The sequence below is a fragment of the Dipodomys merriami genome, unplaced genomic scaffold, assembly GCF_024711535.1.
Source record: "Dipodomys merriami isolate MVZ:Mamm:240054 unplaced genomic scaffold, mDipMer1.0.p SCAF_275, whole genome shotgun sequence".
Lineage (NCBI taxonomy): Eukaryota > Metazoa > Chordata > Mammalia > Rodentia > Heteromyidae > Dipodomys > Dipodomys merriami.
Window position 1 is genome coordinate 1,204,229 of NW_027204215.1, and position 19,893 is coordinate 1,224,121.

The 19,893-nt window shown below is 67.3% G+C and overlaps 1 protein-coding gene and 1 long non-coding RNA gene across 2 annotated transcripts; one reads left to right on the plus strand and one right to left on the minus strand.

Annotated features, from left to right (window-relative positions):
* Positions 1-31: 31 nt before the first annotated feature.
* Positions 32-19,105, minus strand: LOC138837780 (collagen alpha-3(IX) chain). The gene is made up of 32 exons (XM_070036791.1): positions 19,040-19,105; positions 18,410-18,478; positions 17,495-17,530; positions 16,944-17,015; positions 16,368-16,421; positions 12,378-12,413; positions 12,081-12,104; positions 11,849-11,902; positions 11,598-11,651; positions 11,349-11,390; positions 10,611-10,667; positions 10,164-10,217; positions 9,363-9,416; positions 9,049-9,102; positions 8,816-8,869; positions 8,304-8,357; positions 7,942-7,995; positions 7,478-7,531; positions 7,301-7,354; positions 6,886-6,930; positions 6,756-6,809; positions 6,626-6,679; positions 6,163-6,216; positions 5,964-6,035; positions 4,531-4,566; positions 4,083-4,127; positions 3,234-3,266; positions 2,937-3,083; positions 2,770-2,824; positions 2,318-2,500; positions 758-835; positions 32-222 (listed from the first exon to the last, which is right to left on the minus strand). Exons 1-32 carry the CDS (start codon positions 19,103-19,105, stop codon positions 32-34), a joined length of 2,043 nt encoding a protein of 680 aa, XP_069892892.1.
* On the plus strand, positions 147-3,795 carry LOC138837781 (uncharacterized). The gene is made up of 2 exons (XR_011375443.1): positions 147-237; positions 2,792-3,795. It is a non-coding gene; the product is annotated as an uncharacterized lncRNA (long non-coding RNA).
* Positions 19,106-19,893: the final 788 nt, after the last annotated feature.

The following is a 19,893-nucleotide window of genomic DNA, read 5'->3' on the forward strand; positions in this document are numbered from 1 at the left end:
TGGCTTCCCGCTTCCTGACAGCCGCCGTCCTTCAGGAGCTCCGAGGACCAGACTTCTCCCCGCCCCCTCCCAGGACGGCGCCTTGGCAAGCGGAAGTGTCGCAGATTCCTGGCGTGCCTTGAGCCCCGACAGCGCCCGGAAGGCCAGAGTCCCCAGGAAGCCCCGGCTCCCCCGGAGCGCCGTCTCTGCCATCTTTGCTGGTGCCGGGCACACCGGGGGGCCCTGCAGACCGGGAAGGTGAGGTCAGAGGCCACAGGGGCCCGAAGCAGCTGCCCCTCCTTTCCCTGGCTGGTTTGTGAGCTCTGGGGGAGGCCGGGCCGCAGGGCGGAGGCAGAGGCGGGGCAGGCGAGGCCCCGGAGGCCACAGGGCAGGCTCGACGGTTTCGAGGGTGCCCTGCTCTCTGGTTTCAGAAGCATTGGGCGGGCAAAGAGTGGATTTGTGTGAGGAAGGGGAAGCAGGCAGCGGGGGTGGGGAGGGAGCTGTGAGGAATGGGGTGGGCTGGGGGGCGGGCAGGGGGCATGGGCCGGCCGCCGCCTACTGGAAGGGCCACAAAGGGGCAGCTAGGACCGCCCAGACGGAGGGGACGCCTCGGAGGACGTGGGTGGCTGCCGGCCGAGGCCTGGCACCCCAAGAGGGGGGAGCACAATGTGAACTGACTACTCTTAGGTGTTGGTGCTTAAGCAGCCGCTTCTGGTTCCTGACCGCGCTCAGACCCAGCCCCCTCCCCACACACGCCTCCAGCGCGGCGGCTGCCCACCTTGGAGCCCCTGGTCCCCCGCGGGTCCGTCCTGCCCCGCGCCGGCCGTGCCCTTGTCTCCTCGGTCGCCCCGGCTTCCTGCAGCGAGAGAGAGCACAGGGTGGCAGAGCGGCCGCAGGCACCGCGGCACCGCAGGCCCGCCTCGCCACGCACGTGCTCGCCGTACACGCCACGCGCTAGCGCGGACCACGGGCGTCCCAGCCGGGCCCGACCGAGTCCCACAGGGTGAGCCCTGCGCCGCCCGGCCCAGCGCCCCCCTCACCCAGCAGACCCCGCAGGTGCGGCTCAGGCTGGCGGGCAGCCGTGCCTGCGCGGCGGCTGTGTTATTCGGAGCTCGTGTTCCCAGAGTACGTAAAAATGTCCCCTAGCTGCCTTTTGCCACCTTGGGTCTATGTCTTGGTCTTCCAGGGCTGCGGTCGGAAGGCGTTCTTATGCTGGCTTTGGGGTTCTGAGGCTTGCTGACACGTCGGTGTGTGTCAGGGGTTGAGGACTATTTGCTGGTGTGGATGGGAGGACGCCACCTTTGTGGCCAGCTGCGTGGGGACGGCCTACCCCGGGCCTTCCCCTTCCCCCGCCGCTAGTTGCTGGGATCCGCTGCTGGCCCTGGTGCCCCTGGTGCCCGGTTAGAGGTCCAGTCAGCCTTCCCAGCGGTGACAGGCCTGCGTCGGAGGCCTCATTTCCATTCCAACCATCACCTCTGGCACCTGGTGCCAGCTCTGCTGCTGGAGATGCGGCTCTGTTGGTTTAGGTGTTTGCACTGAGTGTCAGCAGGTTCGGCTCCTGTTATTCATTCCTTGCCCTTTGTGTGTGTGTGGTGGGGGGGGGGGGTTCCTGGGGGAAGCTCCTGGGGTATAAACTCAGGGCATGGGCGCTGTCCCTGAGCTCTTTTTTCTTTTCCTGAAGGCTAGCTCTCTACCACTTAAGCCACAGCTCCATTTCTTTGTCCGATGGCTAATTGGAGGTAAGAGTCTCATGGACTTTCCTGTCTGGGCTGGCTTTGAACTAATCATCAGACCTCAGCCTCCTGAGTAACTGGCATTGCAGGTATGAGCCACCAGCACATGGCTCATTCCTTGTCTTTTTATCTCTCTCTCTCCACCAAATTGCATTTTGGAGGAAAAATTACATCAAAAGATGGCTATAGTTGGGCTGCTAACTCACAGCTAGCTGTTCAGAAGGCCGAGATCTGAGGATTCGGTTCAAACCCTCCTCGGCAGGATGTTAAAGTCAGAAGTGGAGATGAAGTTCAATGCTAGAGCACTAGCCTTGAGGGGAAAGAAAACCGGTGACGAGTGAACTGTGTGGGGCCAAAGCTCTGAGGCTCAGCCTCGGGGAGGCCCGCTGGAGGAGGCAGGCCTGCGGGGGCAGCATGGGGCAGTTCTGTGAGACGCCGTGACCGACTGTGATTCAGATGGTGTCACGGTGTCAGCGTGGATGTGCTGATGCCTTTGTGGCTGGCCTGGCTGCTCCCAGGCCCGCCCCTCCCCCCCAGGGCGCTCAGTGTGGGGGGCAGGGCGGGTTTCCCCAGGACCTAGGTCCCGCCTCGGCCCCGCCTCTCACCTCTGGGTCCAGGGTCTCCCAGCTCCCCGGTGGGACCACGATACCCAGGGGGCCCCCGAGCGCCAGGGTGGCCGGTGGAGCCCGGGGGGCCCGGGGGGCCCGGGGGGCCGGCGGGGCCGGGCCGGCCGATGGCGCCGGGTGCTAACGGCTTCCTCAGGTGTGCAGCCAGCTGCGCGATTTGCTCTTTTGGGAAACAGGGAAAGGGCCTTGCTCAGAGGATGACCGTGGTGACTGATGGCGTGGGGGCAGAGGGCAAAGGGCACCCCGTGCCTGGTGCCCTTCCTCCAAGCCCGGGGGCCGTGCTGGGCTGCCTGGGAGCTGCTGTTCTCAGACACGCGGAGCATGGCGCGCGTGCCGGCCAAGCTCGGGCCGGGGGAGCCGCGGGCACGGTGGGCGGGCATGGTGGGCGGGCATGGGCGGCGGGGAGGGAGCGGGGGGAGGGCGGCACTCACCGCTGATCATGCCTCCACACAGCTCCCGGACCCGCTGCTCACTGGCCTCCTTGCCCTGCAATCCCCGGGCCGGTCAGCGCGGGACAGCCGCCCAGGACCTCCACCCCCAAGCCGCTGAGTGCTCCATGCCAGCTCAGTGCCGGCCCCGCGGGGCGTGAGCCACCTACCGGAACGCCTGGCTTCCCGGTGGGGCCGGGGACGCCCTGCAGGCCCTGCAAACCCAGGGGCCCCGGGGGCCCGGGGACTCCCTGCACGCCACCAGTGCCATTGGGTCCTTGAAGGCCTTTGGGGCCCAGCTCCCCCCGAATGCCAGACTGCAGAGAGACAGGAAGGGGAGTCAGGGGGCCAGGGCCAGGGCCGCCCCTCGGGGAGCTCTCCGGAGGTCTTGGGTCTGGCAGCGCCCCACAGGCTCGGTTGGAAAGCCCTGGGGTCCTGGACTAGGCAGAGCCTCTGCGGGCACTCACCTCTCCTTTTTGTCCCACGGGGCCACTGGGACCCTGCGGGAGGAAAGGCGCGTTTGTGACTTAGGTCTCCGCGAGAGCCGGGGCGGGAGCGGCTCCCGCTACGCTACGTATGCCAGCCACTGGCCACACCGAAACACAGACCCGTGCAAGATGACCGACGGGCTGGGCTCCGGTCTCTGGTTCACACCACGAGCCAGCGGCCCGCCTCGAAACCGGACGGGGGGGGGGGGGCGGGTGCCCAGCTCACCGCGGGCAGCAGGATCCCGGCCAGCGCCTCCCACGCCCGCTGCGCCCCTCCCCGTCCCCATCAGGCTCTGAGATTATTCTGGCTAGAGGCACGAGATGTTCACAGGCCAAAAGGTATGCTCGACGCCAGGATCTCTGGGACCTGCCTGGCTGTGTTTCACAGACACAAACGGAAGAGCTGGTGACAGAATTAAAATCCAGAAGAGATGATATCACCAAGGTGCTTTGGGCTCCTAAACTGACATGTTGAAACCGCCTTGCACAGCCCTTTTGTACAAGATAATAAAAAGTAAATAAAAATCTCTGGCCCCTGAAAGCCAGAAAGATCTTTTCTCTCCTCGAACCTCAGGAGAAACCGTTCCATTTTCACCAGCTCCGGGAAGGTGTGGGTGTGCGAGTCACTCACAGATCTGGTGTTTTCTTAGCCCTCTGAAGATGCGTCTCCATCAGCCCCGCATCACCCCAGTGGACGTCCACTGGCAAGCAGAGTGCTCGCACTCAGCGGGGAGCCACCCTGGCCCGCACGTGGTTTCTGGCGTGGCGCACTTGCTGGAGGGGACCAGACCCATCCAAAGGGACCTGCTGGTGCTCAGCCACACTCACCAGATCTCCTTTGTCCCCAGGGAGGCCGTCAGCACCTGCGAAGCCCTGGAAACAACCGGTCAGCATTAACGCGCTGGGGCCTGCCACTAGCTGCCGGCCTCAGAGCTCAGTGACATTCATGCCTGAGACCCAGGCCGGAGGCTGCATGGGATGGGGTGTGGGAGGGGATGGGGGGGGAGGGACGCAGCCCTCCCCCCCACCGCCCATCTGCTCAGGCCTCCCACCCCATTACACAGCACAAACAGGCTGGCGGGGGGTTTGCAGCCGCTTCTGTCCCTACTCTGCTCTGCGGCTGGTGTTGAGTGGCGGGTGCGAGAGCTCTGAAAGCAGACCCCCAGCAGATGGCCCAGCAGCCTGGAGAAAGCTGGGCAGGTGGCAGAGACCCAGACACACACGTGCACACGCACACGCACACGCACGCACACCACCCCTGCTGCTGGCCCCTCACCTGGTCTCCTTTAGGACCTGAGGCTCCTCCGGGGCCCTGGCAGAGAAGGCCGGGGGTTAGAGGAATTTCCACGGCTGCCACCTTGTGGTGGAGGCAGGAAAAGCGCTCGGACCAGACCAGACGTGGCACCAAACTGCAGGAGAGGGCCCAGAAGCCACGCCCACACTCACGAAGGACAGGCCCCTTGCCCCCGGCCTGCTCTGCACCCTGGGTCCCGTGTCAGTTCTCCCCAAAACGATCATCATCCCTGTGTGCACACCGACGTCCTTACGGAGGTGTGCGTGTGAGCGCCGTGGGTTTTCCTGACACACAGGCCCCAAACGGTTTCACGCAGCGGCTCAAGGCTCATTTTACTCATCCCATCCGCGACCCACGTGGGGACCTAGCTGGGAACTGTTAAATCCTAAAAGCCGTCTGTCTGAGGCTGGATGTAGTTGAGTGGCGGAACACTTGCGTAGCATGGCCAGGCCCTGGGCTCGATCCCCAGTCCCACAAAGAAAAAGAAGAAGGAAAATGTCTACTTTTCAAGTGAGACTTCGCTCAGACCTTAGGGGAAAAGCCAGGATGTCCCGGGCCGAGGAGCCAGCGCCGCGCTCAGCACCTCCTGCCGCCCTGGGCCTCCTCCGCTGGCTGGGAGGCCCGCGGTTATTGGTATGTCCCCCAGTCTGGAATTTCCTGTCTGGAGGCTAATAAAGGGCCTGCTGTCCACTGCGCCCGCCCCCATCTGCAGCCAAGCCTGGAGCCTCCCCGGCACGTGGCCTAGGGTCAGACCAGGCCTCCGGTCTCTCCCAGGGACGGCCCCGGACAGCCACATGACCCCTGGGCCCCCAGAAAGCTGACTAGTTTTTCCCTCTGCTGAACTCAGGGCCTCACACTCTCCCTTAGCTTTTCCACTCAAGGCTTTTCCGCTCAAGGCTCCACCACTTGAACCACACTTCCATGTCCAGCTTTTTGCCGGTTAATTGGTGATGAGTCTCTCACATGTATCTACCACTCTGGCTTTGAGCTCAGTCCTCAGCTCTCAGCCTCTTGAGTGGCCAGGAGTGGCGTTGAGAGTCACCAGCCCCTGGCACAGAGCCGACGTGATTGGTGGTCGTAAGACGGCAGGGAAGAGCACTGGTTTCCAGCACTGGGTGTCCCCGCTTGCCTTACAGCCATGAGACCCTCTGCCCAATCAAGCCCTGCTCACGCACAGCGGGTCTTGCCCTTCCTCCCAACTGGTCGGAGGGCTGGTGTTGGCTCTGGAGGCCCCCGCCAGGGTCTAGAAGCGGAGCCGAGCGGACGCCAGCGCCTCTGGTCCACAGGGATGGCAGGTAGCGTGAGCGAGGGGTGGCGGGGCCGGCAGGAGCAAGCTGGGGTGGGACTGGACGGCCGGGCGGGTAGGGCAGGGTCGGGCACAGGGCAGAGGCCCACGTGCCATGAAGGCCACTTACCCGGTCACCCACCTCACCGCGGAGGCCCTGGGGGCCGGGAAGGCCGGGATCGCCCACGCTGCCCTTGCGGCCCTGCGGACACAGTCCTGGTCAGTGCCCGCAGGAGCCCTGCCAGGACCCCTTTCCTCTGGAACCCCCCCAGGGGCTCACTGCCCCGGCTGGGCGAGCTGACCACGACCCCAGGCCCAACTTTACCCACCTGGAAGCCGCGGACGCCAGGGGCCCCCGGAGGGCCTTGTGGGCCAAGGACCCCCTGAAAGAAAGGGGTGTGACCGGATGGGCCTGGGCTCGAGGGGGCCCTGGCGCCTTCCGGCGTCTGCAGCCCGGGGAGACCCGTGTTGCTTCCACAGGGGCGTGGGGAGGGTGGTCCTGAGCCCTCTGGCTAAGCTGCTGGGGACCGAGGCCAGGGAGCTCCCGGGCTGTGGGGCCTGGGGGTGGCAGAGAGGCTCCGGGGCCCACGCGGGCTCACGCCTCGGTCAGGCCGGCTCGGCGCCAGGCCCTGGAGCCGCTGGCCGTCCCCTCCCCCGGCATGCTGGCCGGTGGGCACCGTGGTCTGAGACCCCAAGGGGGCCCAGGCTGCCCCCTGTCCTGGGGGAGGGGCTCAGCCCGCCGGTGCACCGACACACCTCCCAGAGCCCGCCGCCCGCGGGCCGTCCACTCACCGCGGAGCCCCTGTGGCCAGCCTCGCCTCGCTGCCCGGGCACACCCATGTCCCCCTGTGGGGAGGGAAAGGGCATTGGGCAGGGTTCTCGTGCAGACAGGGGTGGGGGTGGGGGGGCCGTGGGCACTCACGGGGACGCCTGGCTCTCCGGAAGGGCCAGCTTCACCCAGCTCTCCAGCTCTGCCCTGCGGAAATGGGGAGAGCCCTGAGCGCGGCGTCCCCTCTGTGGAGGACCGGGCTGGGGAGAGAGCCACCACTCACCAGCTCTCCCTTCTCCCCTTTGGAGCCTGCTCGTCCAGGAAGGCCCTGTCAGGAGGCAGAGTCAGGGCCACAGCTGCCAAGTCTGTCACGGCACGCCACGGGGCGTGTGCGCCCGGCGGTGGGCCTGGCCGGCGCCCCCACAGAGCGGGCTTCCCCCAGGGAGAGCGCCCCAGCTTCCTTGCCCGAGAGGCAGCGCAGCTGGGAAAGCCCTGGGCAGCCCCGTGAGGAGGCCACGCTGTGCGCCCACGATGGACCCGAGCACACAGGCGTGAGCACCAAAAGCCCGCCCACAGGCACCCACCGGGCATCAGGGCAGCGCCGGGCTGGGCCCTGGGGCACCGCTCCCAGGACCAGCTGGTCCTGAAGCGGTCAGCCCCCCTGCCCTGCGCTCTGCCTCACTTGTCTGGGCACTCACCGGCAACCCGTTGGGACCCTTCTCTCCCGGGGCACCATTGCGCCCGGCCTCTCCCTGAGGACAGTGAGAGAGAACACGCGTGCTGAGCCCAAGGAGGCTGGGCCCGGCCTCGCCCCACGCTGAGCCCGAGGAGACTGGGCCCGGCCTCGCCCTGCCCCAGGCCTGCCGGGCACCAACCTTCCCGCCGTCCAGTCCTGGCACGCCGTCCCGGCCATCCTTGCCTGGCATGCCCTGGGGACAAGGGACAGCACTGGACCTTTAGCCTTTGCCTCACAACCCAAGCCGGGCTGCTCCCCCGCTCAAGGTTGGCAGAGACCACACGGGGAAGGGGAGCGGGCACCGCAGGCTGGTGAGGTACCCACGGTGCCCCTCGCCCCCTCCCTTCTCAGGCACGCACAGCGTGGAGAAGTCTAACCCCAGGCTGCCTCGTCTGCGGCTGCTGCACCACAAGCCGCTTGAGGGATCCGCCCTACAGCGCATGTGAGTATCAAAAAGCAACCCGCTCAGTGCGGACCACCCGCCTGGGGGGCCTCCGTCCGGCTGTGGGCCACGCGCCTGAGACCGCGGTGGGAGAAGCATTTTATGACAGGTGGCTACAGACGGGGGGGGGGGGACGGACCCGGATGTAGCCAAGTACTCACCGGCTCTCCGCCCGGCCCGGCCACGCCGGGGAGTCCTTTGGGACCAGGTCTCCCCTAAGGGACACACGAGAGGAGCAGCAGCTGGGACCTGGTGTCTGCCTTGCTCTCCAACCTGACCAGCCGCGGCCTGAGCCTGACCCGCTGGCCACGCTGCAGGAGCTGAGGGCCCCCCGTGGCTATGTGAAGACACCGGGGGTAGGAGGGGACTGGGGGCCCCTCCAGGCCTTCATGCGTCTGACAGCTCACCCCCGTGCACCCCAAGGAAAGTATCTCCCATCAGCAACCCCAAAGTTCCTTGGCAGACCCCTCATGTTCCCCACTCCCAACCCCAGAGGGACCCCACAAGATGACTTCTCACTTACAAGGTCACCCTTGGGGCCACGGAAACCTTCTGGGCCTCGCTCACCTCTGTCACCCTGTGATTACAAGGGGGAGAGAGCCACAGTGTTAACGCGGAGGATGTCAGACAAACAGAACAGAGGCCGGACGCAGCCTCTATGGACGCAGCCTCTAACAGGCGGGGCAGAGGCCCGCGCGGCCTCCCGTGGTCAGCCATGCTGTTGCAGTGGTGCTCACCCAGGTCCAAGGGGCAGGCACTGCTGTTCCTGTCCAGCGGGCTGGGAGGCGGCTCTCCTGTGACCACCGCACGCCTCCCTGCTGCTGTGCTGGGCCCCAGCATGCCACGGGAGCCCGCGCCACCCCACGTCCCACAGGCCAGCCCCCCCCCCCGTGCCCTGAGCCCCGTGCTGGGCAGCCCACTCCGCGGCAGGGCAGCTGCCGTCTCGTGAGGCTGGGGCAGTCATCACTGTGAGGCCGTGTGGGATGGGGGCGAGGGCTGCCCACGGCCCACCCTCCACGCTGCACACACACGTACCACTTTCCCAGGTGCTCCTGGGACCCCGGGGGGCCCTCGGAACCCAATGGGACCCTGCAAAGGAGAGAAGGCATTTGAGGCCCTTCACAGGAGAGCGCGAGAAGCTATGGGAAGAGTCCAGAGGAGCCGGCCCGTTGCTGAGCCATGTGAAGTCGGGGGTGGAAATGAGCCCGGTGCCCCACCGCCTCGGCCCATCTCACCCGGCCACACCGCCCAGGGGCTGCAGGACTCACCCGGTCACCAGGGGGTCCAAGAGGCCCGGGCAGTCCTCGCGATCCTCGGGGTCCCTGTGGGGAGAAGCAGGAGGTGCAGGAGCCGGTCTGCCTGTCCCACGGCGCCCCGCTGAGCCCTGCCTCCGGGCCCACTGCGCCCAGGTGTCTTTCCAGGGGAGCCGGCGCTCAGCCGAGGCCCTGGGGCAGCGTGCCCGCCTTGGGATCCACCCAGGGCGACTCCGTCCCAAGTCCTGGCCGCCGGCCGGGAGCGCCAGCCCGCCCAGGCAGCTGCCCGAGGCACCCCATCCTGCGGGCTGCGCGCCCCCAGGCCTCACCTGTAGCCCCACAGTGCCTGGGATGCCAGCAGGTCCGGGGGGCCCTGGGTCACCCTGAAACAGAAGTGTTCAGCAGGTCCACATGTGCTTCCAGCACCTTCCGCTGTCCCCGGTCCCTCCCGCTACAGCCCACCCCCCTGCAGCGGCTGAGCTCCTCCAGGCTAAGTAAGGAGCGCGCCGCCCACAGCTCCAAAGATGCAGTGCAGACCGCGCCGCGCTCACGGCCTGGGAAGATAAACATGAGAGACTCTTAACCAGCCCAAAGCTGGACGTGGAGGCGTGGCTCAAGCGGTAGAGTACCTGTCTTGGCTGGAAGCTGAATGGAAGTATGAGGCCCCAAGTTCAAGCCCCAGAACCAGGAAAATTTTTAAAAGCACACACAAAAGTTGAAGGCAACATAGATCTCAGCAGCCTCATTCCTGTCTGCACCACCAAATGCCCCCAGCCCTCCCCCCCTCCCCGCGCCGCCCCACCACCCAGAGCCCAGGCTGCATGTGCAACCTGCTCACTCCTACCATGCAAGGACAGCCCAGATGCACACAGCCCTCCCCCCCATGCTACCGGGGGAGGGGAGGGGACTTGTGTTCCACAGTTACCCACCCCCAACCCCAGGAGAGGGTCTGTTGGGGTGCCCAGGCTCCCCGGGGGCAGCTTGTGTGTGAGGGGCGGAGGGCGTCCGGCGCGCCTGCCCAGAGCAGCGGCCCTGGCGGGCCAGCTCTGTGGGGGCAGCAGTCCGTGAGGCTCGGCCTCGGCCCCTGCTGCCTCTCCGGGCCAGCACCCCAGGTGTGGACAGCGTCTCACCTTCTCTCCGTCTTTGCCAACTTCTCCCTGGTCTCCTTTGTAGCCTGTCAGCCCCTGAAAGCAGACGTGGGTCTCATGGCCTCCCAGGGCCTGGCGCCCCACCCTGACCAGCACTGAGCCCTGCGGTAGTCCCTGCTGCACTGTAGCGGGCAGGACCCAGGCCAGGGTCCAGACGGGGAAACTGAGGCACCGTGACTCACCAAGGACCCTCATCTGACCAGGAGGGGCAGTGGTGGGGCAGGACGGGTGCACGTGGCCTGTCTCTGTGCTGCCCCTGACCCTCTGGCCCGGCCCAGCCAGCCACCGGGCGTCGAGTGTGTCACCAGACCAGAGCGGAGGCCCACCTCGCTTTCCCCGTCCAAACCTGGGCCCCCAGCTCCCACAGTGTGAGGGAACCCGGCCGTCTCCTGCTAGCGGGCCCAAGTCACCCGGCAGCCACCTCCTTACCTTGAACCCCGGCATTCCTGGGGGCCCAGGTGGGCCGGGTGGGCAGATGGCAGGGCACTGTCAGGAAACAGAGTGGTCAGGGCCCCCAGCAGGCCCTGCGGCGGGTCTGTCCACAGGGGAGGGCTGCAGGGGCAGACGGCAGCCAGACACTCCCGCCCTCCGGGACCTCGCCCACACTGCGGCGGCAGGCTGGGCCAGGGACAGAGCTGTGCCACTGGCCCGTGCTAGGAAGCGATACCCTCCCTCCGGGAGAGAGGCACGGGAGTCACCAGCAGGGAGAGAACCAAAGTGGGTGAGTGCTTGCTTCCTCTGCAACACACAAGCCACTATGTGGGAGCGAGGTGCTGACACTGAGCCCCTGGGAAGGAAGGGAAAAGGCCCAGGCCCCAAGTTCCTCCCTCCCTCCCTTCTTTCTTTCCTTCTGTTTGTCTTTCTTCTCGTTCATTTAATAGGAGTAGCCAAGATAAAAGTGACTCCTCTACTCCAGCGGGAGCATGTGTGAGGGACGGCCTGCCTGCCTTGCCCAGGGCTGAGCGTCCACCTGCTGTGTGTGGGGGGGGGCGCGGCCTGTGGGGCTAGCGGCTCTGTGGTGACAGTGCAGGTCAGATGGCCACAGGACAGGGTGGGCAGTGGAGGGCTGCCTGCAAGGCCGGGCCAGGGATGCTGTTGCTCCTGCAGGCAGCGGCCCCCACCAGGCCCCCCCCAAGACAGCCCGGCTGGTTCCTCACAAGTGCCCACCTGCAAGTCACCGGCGCCTTCCGGGAGGACCCCAGGGTGGCCCTGGAACACAAGAGACAGCTGACGGCCACCTGCACCCACCCCAGGCCAGGCACAATACTTGGGGCCTCAGACACGGTTCCCAGGTGTCCGGTGCTGGGGGTCACATGGCGATGCTGTCTTGGGGTAAGGGTGGGGTAGTCACCTCCGGGATGGGCGGGGGGTGAGGTTTGTGCCTGGTACACGTCCAGACCTCTGCTCCGTACTTACGGGAGGGCCGGGAGGGCCTGGGGGTCCGGGCAGGCCTGGGGGTCCAGACGGTCCCTGGGGGAGGGGTCATGACTCAGTGGGAGCGGCCCCTTCTCCCAGCCCTTCAGAGAGTCTGCTGTCCCACTGCGGGGGCATCGGCCCACGCCCCACGGGAAGCAGGAAGGGGCTGGGGGAGGGGCAGAAGGAAGAGGAGGGCGGGATCATGAGGCTGGGGGAGCACAGACAGGGCTCTGGGGTGGGGCGGCACTCACCGGGGGGCCTCGCAGGCCAATCCCACCGGGAAGGCCGCTCACGCCGGCCTCTCCCTGGAGGAGGAGAGAAGTGAGAGGTGTGGGCGGGGGACTGTGGGCGGGCGGGCGCTCTGTGAGGACCGGGCGGGGTCCTGGACGCCCCCATGCTCTGGGTCACCCCAGCCGGGCGGGCTCTGGGCGTGGGGCAGCTGCGGAGCTCGCCTGCAGGGGGCTTGGGGGAGTGAGTACTCACGGGGGGTCCTGGAAGGCCTTTGCCCTGCAATGCCAAGCACAGAGTCAGACACGTGGTGGGGCCCCGGGGGTGAGGGCTGCCCCACCACAGAAGGGCCAGCCCCGGCCGGATGCTGGGTGTCCCGACAGGCAGCAAAGGCTGGCCTGCAGCCACTTTGCCATGCTCTTCTCCCAGGGGCTCCCGGAGCCCACTCACCATGCCTGTACCCTCCCCCCTCCCCCTGGGCTCCCGGAGACCACCTCGCCTTGCCCTCCCTGCACGTTCTCTGCAGAAGACAGAAGGCAGGATGGTACTCACCCCCAGCCCAGGTGGTCCTGGGGGTCCCAGACTGCCCTGAGGAAGAAAATGGGGGTTAGGAGTGTGTGGGGACCTTTGATTCCATTTGCAAACCTGCTCCCCTCCCTCTGGAGGCCACACGTGGGAGGTGGGGCAGCCCGCTCCACAGCCCTCTCTCCACGAGGCAGCCCGGCCCACACCTGGGGGGCCCCCAGGAACAGAAGCCCCTTCACAGGGGGCGGGGCCACAGTAGGCCTCCGGTGCCTGGGCACCCCAGCACCCCGGCACCCGGCAGCACCCCAGCAGCTCCCCACACCCCAACACCCCAGCACCCGGCAGCACCCCAGCAGCTCCCCATACCCCAACACCCCAGCACCCGGCAGCACCCCAGCAGCTCTCCACACCCCAACACCCCGGCACCCAGCAGCACCCCAGCACCCCGGCACCCCGGCACCCAGCAGCTCCCCACACCCCAACACCCCAGCACCCGGCAGCACCCCAGCAGCTCCCCACACCCCAACACCCCGGCACCCAGCAGCACCACAGCACCCCGGCACCCGGCAGCACCCCAGCAGCTCCCCACACCCCAACACCCCGGCACCCGGCAGCACCCCAGCAGCTCCCCACACCCCAACACCCCGGCACCCAGCAGCACCCCAGCACCCCGGCACCCCGGCACCCAGCAGCTCCCCACACCCCAACACCCCAGCACCCGGCAGCACCCCAGCAGCTCCCCACACCCCAACACCCCGGCACCCAGCAGCACCACAGCACCCCGGCACCCGGCAGCACCCCAGCAGCTCCCCACACCCCAACACCCCGGCACCCGGCAGCACCCCAGCACCCCGGCACCCGGCAGCACCCCAGCAGCTCCCCACACCCCAACACCCCGGCACCCAGCAGCACCCCAGCACCCCGGCACCCCGGCACCCAGCAGCTCCCCACACCCCAACACCCCAGCACCCGGCAGCACCCCAGCAGCTCCCCACACCCCAACACCCCGGCACCCAGCAGCACCACAGCACCCCGGCACCCGGCAGCACCCCAGCAGCTCCCCACACCCCAACACCCCAGCACCCGGCAGCACCCCAGCAGCTCCCCATACCCCAACACCCCAGCACCCGGCAGCACCCCAGCAGCTCCCCACACCCCAACACCCCGGCACCCAGCAGCACCCCAGCACCCCGGCACCCCGGCACCCAGCAGCTCCCCACACCCCAACACCCCAGCACCCGGCAGCACCCCAGCAGCTCCCCACACCCCAACACCCCGGCACCCAGCAGCACCACAGCACCCCGGCACCCAGCAGCACCCCAGCAGCTCCCCACACCCCAACACCCCGGCACCCGGCAGCACCCCAGCACCCCGGCACCCGGCAGCACCCCAGCAGCTCCCCACACCCCAACACCCCGGCACCCAGCAGCACCCCAGCACCCCGGCACCCCGGCACCCAGCAGCTCCCCACACCCCAACACCCCAGCACCCGGCAGCACCCCAGCAGCTCCCCACACCCCAACACCCCGGCACCCAGCAGCACCACAGCACCCCGGCACCCGGCAGCACCCCAGCAGCTCCCCACACCCCAACACCCCGGCACCCGGCAGCACCCCAGCACCCCGGCACCCCAGCACCCCGGTACCCAGCAGCACCCCAGCAGCTCCCCACACCCCAACACCCTAGCACCCGGCAGCACCCCAGCACCCCGGCACCCGGCAGCACCCCAGCACCCCGGCACCCAGCAGCACCCCAGCACCCCGGCACCCAGCAGCACCCCAGCACCCCGGCACCCGGCAGCACCCCAGCACCCCGGTAGCACCCCAGAACCCAGCAGCACCCCAGCACCCCAGCACCCAGCAGCACCCCAGAACCCAGCAGCACCCCAGCACCCCAACACCCCAGCACCCGGCAGCACCCCAGCAGCTCCCCACACCCCAACACCCCAGCACCCGGCAGCACCCCAGCAGCTCCCCACACCCCAACACCCCAGCACCCGGCAGCACCCCAGCACACCAGAACCCAGCAGCACCCCAGCAGCTCCCCACACCCCAACACCCCGGCACCCAGCAGCACCCCAGCACCCCGGCACCCAGCAGCACCCCAGCACCCCGGCACCCAGCAGCACCCCAGCACCCCGGTGGCACCCCAGAACCCAGCAGCACCCCAGCACCCCGGTGGCACCCCAGAACCCAGCAGCACCCCAGCACCCGGGTGGCACCCCGGCACCCAGCAGCACCCCAGCACCCCGGTGGCACCCCAGAACCCAGCAGCACCCCAGCACCCCAGAACCCAGCAGCACCCCAGCACCCCAGCACCCAGCAGCACCTCAGCACCCCGGCACCCGGCAGCACCCCAGCACCCCGGTGGCACCCCAGAACCCAGCAGCACCCTGGCACCCCAGTGGCACCCCAGAACCCAGCAGCACCCCGGCAGCACCCCGGCAGGACCCTCTGCTGCCACCCTGTTGAGGAAAGAGGTGGCAGGAAAACTTCCTTCTGCACAGTCTAGGGAAGGCAGAGCCACCGGGAGGACACAATGCCAGGGCCAGCCCATGAGCCACACGGAAGTGACCCCAGAGCTGACCCCTCTAGGGATGCCTCCTAAGACCAGCGCCGGAGCTGCTGGGCATCATCCTCAGCCAGGCCCTGTCCGCCCAGCCGGCCTGACCGTCCAGCCTCCTGTGGCTGTCTCTCCTGCCCCTGCCTGGGAGGGCATAGGCCGATCAATACCGGCAGCCCCCCCCCCCCGCCCCCGCCCGGGACCAGGCCTCTCCCCAGCAGGATGGGGTGCCCAGCCACCAGTGGCCTCCTACTGTTGCTTTCAGTCAGATCTTTGCCCACACGACCAGTTTCCAGGGCAGGCCCAGCCCTTGGCCCAATGCCTGGCTGTCCTGCTGTCTGATGCTCTCATCCAGAGCGCCCCCCTCAGGCTGGAGAAGCTTCGAGGCTCAGCCTTGCTCTCCTGAGTCAAGAGAGGAGAAAGCCAACCTGGGAGGTGGGTCTGTCAGGCCCCCCCTCCTGGTGGCACAGGTACACAGGGGAGGAGGAAGGGGAGGGGGGAGGAGGAAGGGGAGGGAGGGGAGGAGAGGGAGAGCAAGGGGAGGGGGAGGGGTGAGGGAAGGGGAAGGGGGAGAAGGAGGAAGAAGGAGAGGAGGAGGAAAAGAGGGAGGAGGAGGGGGAGTGGGAGAGGAGGAAGAGGGAGGGAGAAGAGATGGAGAAGGAGGAGGTGGAAGGGGAGAAATAGGAGGGGGAGGGGGAGGAAGGGGAGGAAGGGGAGGAAGGGGAGGAAGGGGAGGAAGGGGAGGGGGAGGAAGGGGAGGAAGGGGAGGAAGGGGAGGAAGGAGAGGAAGGGGAGGGGGAGGAAGGGGAGGAAGGGGAGGGGGAGGAAGGGGAGGAAGGGGAGGAAGGGGAGGAAGGAGAGGAAGGGGAGGGGGAGGAAGGGGAGGAAGGGGAGGAAGGGGAGGAAGGGGGAGGAAGGGGAGGAAGGGGAGGAAGGGGAGGAAGGAGAGGAAGGGGAGGGGGAGGAAGGGGAGGAAGGGGGAGGAAGGGGAGGAAGGGGGAGGAAGGAGAGGAAGGGGAGGAAGGGGAGGAAGGGGAGGAGGGGGAGGAGGGGGAGGAAGGGGAGCACCTGGGTTGATCACCAACCCCAACCATATCTGCTGACCCACGTGACCTGCCAGGATCTGGGTCCTGGGATGGCTGCCCAGCCGAGGCGATGGGCTGAAGGGCCCCCGCAGGGCTGACCGCCTGCACCACCCGCAGGGGCTGGTCACCCGCAGGGGCTGGCCACCCGCAGGGGCTGGCCACCCGCAGGGGCTGGCCACCTGCACCCTGTGCCCGTCTGCCCGTCGGCCTACTGTAGGGGCAGCGGCAGCCCATGCATGTGCCAGCGTGGTGTCATAAGGCCTGGCCACTTCGCACAGGACTTGGGTCTTGCTGGCTTGGTGCACAGCCACCCGCCTCCGGCTGGCCACTCCTGGCCTGGTCCTCACTTCTGGACCTCACAGGCCCTTACCCGCTCTCCAGGAGCACCTTTGGGTCCAGGGGGTCCATCTCTCCCTGTCAGACCCTGGGGAGAGAGGGATGGGGGGGGGGGCTCAAGGAACCATCATCTGCAATCACATCCCCCTTGCCAGGAAAACAAAAAGTGAGTCACAGCCCCTTCCTTAACCAAACGATGCAGAAGGGTGGCAAAGACCCTGGGTCTGGTCGCCCCCTTTCCCTGGTGCACCCCATCTCCACAACGGGGTGGGGGCAGTCCGTGGGAACAGATTCAGCGGCCAGCAGCCCTCTTTTCAGACCTGTCCTAGAGCAGGGCCTGGAGCCTGTGACCACCCACCAGAGCCAGCAGCCTGGGGCTGGGAGGCCACTGGGGCTGGCCAGTGCCGAGCGGGGGCCGATGGAGGTGCTAGTTCTGATCAGCAAGAACTCTGGACTTCTGACTGTGACATGTCTGGGCCTGAGGCCAGCATCCCTGCTGAAGACTACTGGAAGCTTCTGTCAGAACTGGTTTCCTGCCTGACCAGGCCCAGCTGGACAGCAGCAATTAGAAGCTGACCCTTGGGGCCAGGCTTGGGTGGGGCACACTCACATCCACGCCGGGCAGGCCGGGCAGGCCCGCCTCTCCTGGTCTTCCTGGTTTTCCTGGAGTCCCCTTTGGCCCCTGTGCAGAAGGAAGGGGCAGAGGTGGGAGGGAGGGAGGCGTTTCAGCCCTGAGCCCCAGCAGGAAGAGAACATGGAGAGGCCCTGGAGACAGGCCGGCTCCAGAGGTGCAGGACCCCCCCCACCCCCCCCCCCCCGTCCACCCTCACCCCTCTACCAGGTCGGTGCTCCCCGGCCCAGCCAGTCCCCAGGGAACTCACTGCCCAGCCAGTCCCCAGGGAACTCACTGCAGGCTGAGTGGGCCTGGAGGGCGGTGGCGACCCCCTTCCCTGGCCTGTGTGGGCACAGGCCCAAAGAAAGCTTCCAGCCAGCCCCCGCCGAGCCCCGCAAGCTCCCCTCCGCCCGTCCTGGCGCTGCCCCCCCCCCCCAGGAGACACAGGCCCTGGATGGGGGAAAGGCTGTCAATGAACTTCTGTTCTCTAGGCCCCTCCTCCTCCCCAGACCGGAAGGGCCCCCTCTCCCACAGCCGAGGGTACTCACCGGGGACCCGGGTAGGCCTGGAGGGCCAGCTTCTCCCTGCAATGGACGGTGACCAGTGTGAGCCCTAAACTGGCCATCCCTGGAAAGTCACCCAAGGAAGTCGAGCAAGGGGCTTCCCTGGATACAGGTCAGAGACCACGGGACCTCAGCCCTCTCCCCCACCCCGCAGCACCAGGGTGAGAGGGTCACCCCAGCCCACGGGGCACTTGGGAAGCAATCTGAGGGCCAAGACAACCCCTGGGGAATACATCCTACAGTCCCACATCTCCACTGGCCTAAGAGTGTTAGAAAGGGGGCCACCAGATTAAAACTAGATAAGTAAATCAGAGAAGTGGAGAGCTGGGCTGGGTGAAGTGCTCTCCTGGTCCACCACGGCTGGGGAGGGGTCTCCAGGAAGGGACCCACAAACCAGAGTGATCAAGCCCCGCAACCCAGACTTCAGAGTCTGAGGCCCAGATATCCGCCCCTGCGGATCTGGGGTCTACCACGCCTCCTCCAGAAGCAGCTCTGCAGTGCGTGAGGGCTCGGGGCCATCCAGGCTAGGTTCTGGGCAGGCCACAGCCAGTATCTGCTCCTTAGAGCCCTGCCTTCCCGGAGGAGGCTGGGAGGGGGGATTTTCACCACAGACGCCCCTTCTCCAGGAGGCAGAGGCTGAAAGACTTCATTTGACTCCCCAAAGTGTGTGGGCCATAACTGTGGTGGAGAGCCAGGGGAGACACCCCCGGGCCAGGGGCACCGGCTGGGCTCTCCACAGGCCCTACCCTCCCGGGCTGGGCCCAGTCCTGAGGACACTCACCCAGGTCTAACCAAGCCCGCCCTGCTCCCCCACCTCAGGCCTGTCCCCCTCCCCCGTGGGATCAAGGACATGGGATGGGGACCCTGCTCATCCCCTCCCCCGCCTCCTTGGGAACTCACGTCGATACCGTCCCTGCCGGGCTTCCCAGGGGGCCCTTGGGGGCCAGGGGGGCCTCGAGGTCCCATTTTCTAAAATGAAGAGAAGCCATTAGGAGGGCCCACCCCCTCAGGAAGACCCCCAGGTACGTCCTCCTTCACTCCAAAAGAGCATCCCACCTCCCACCCAGCGCTGCCAGCCGGGCCTGCCTCCACGCCTCCTGTGTGGGTGCCTGGCACCAGCGAGCACTTTGTCCTTGGGGCCCGGAGGGTCTGAGTCCCCGGCCCTGCGGGGAATCTGGGAACAAAAGCCGCATTGTCCGTCCCTTCCCAGGTCCGGGGCCGGCGGCAGGCAGACCCAGCGGGGCAGGGGCAGGTGGGCAGCCTGGCTCATCCCCACGCCCGTCCGGTGGACCGTGATGAGCCTGCTCCCAGTGTCCCCGGGGGCTCGGGGCAGTGGGGACACGAGCAGGGACAGTCCAGGGAGGTGGGCAGCCCTGGCCGGGGCTGGTTCCAGGTAGTGGGAAGGGGCAAGGGCGGCTCTGGCCACTTGGGCTGCACGGCTCCACGCAGGTCCCTGGTCCCGACCCCGTGTGCCCGCCCTTTGCCAGACGGGACCCGCTCCGGGGCCGCGCTCACCTGGGCCGCACTCACCTGGGCCGTGGTGGCCGCCAGGAGCCGCCCCAGCAGCAGCAGGACCAGGGTGGGTGCTCGGGCCATGGCTGGCTGGTGTCTGAGCGCCGGAGCCCGGCCGCCAGGCAGCGCGGTGGTGGGCGGGGCGGAGGCAGAGGGCCCCGCCCCCTACTGCACACAAGCCCCCCATTCAGCCAGGCCCACCTGGGCAGGCCGGATGCCACGCCACCAGGGGAGGGGAGGGGAGCCCCACCGCGATTTCTGGCGGCCTCGGAGTTAAAATTATCCTGGGACTGGCGCCGCGCACACACTCACACCTTTCAGCACAGGACAATCAAGAAAGGGTCTTTTCTGTCTGCCGTGGGCCAGCGTGTGGCGGGAAGTCTCCAGTGAAGGGCGCTTTTTAAGGGCAGGGGCACACCCAGACCCAAGCCAAGCCCAGGAAGACGCTGCGGGTCAATCTCCCCCAGCGGGGCCCATGATGCCCCACAGCCTGGTGGCTTTCCAGGAAAGCTCTGGGGCCACAGTCCCGACCCTAACCTAGATTGTGCAGAAGGGCTGTCCTCCCCGCCCCCGCCGGCCCTGGGGCCACACCAGCAGCCACAGTCAGAAGACTGGCACCTGTCCCTGGAGGTGAACCTAGGGGGATGGGTGTGGGGCCTGATGGCCCCAGTGGCTTCAGGGGCTGCTCCTCCCAGCAGGCACTGACTGCGATGGGGGCAGGGGCCTTCAGGGCTCAAATGTACAAGTCACCCAGAGGGCTCATCAGACCTGTAGGCTTGCAGCCCGGGAATGCTGCCTGGGTTATACTCACAGGAACATCAGCTCCCTAGGTGGGTCTCAGAACCTTTGGATGATGGGAATTCATGAGGGAG

Coding starts and splice junctions, on each gene's coding strand:
- LOC138837780 (XM_070036791.1), bottom strand. CDS start 19,105: ATGGCCCGAGCACCCACCCTGGTCCTGCTGCTGCTGGGGCGGCTCCTG. Junction 7,996..8,303: donor GTGGCCCCAAGGGTGACCTT/GTAAGTGAGAAG, acceptor TGTGTCCCTTAG/GGGAGACCTGGTCCCAAAGG. Junction 2,501..2,769: donor GTGTGGAGGCATGATCAGCG/GTGAGTGCCGCC, acceptor GTTTCCCAAAAG/AGCAAATCGCGCAGCTGGCT.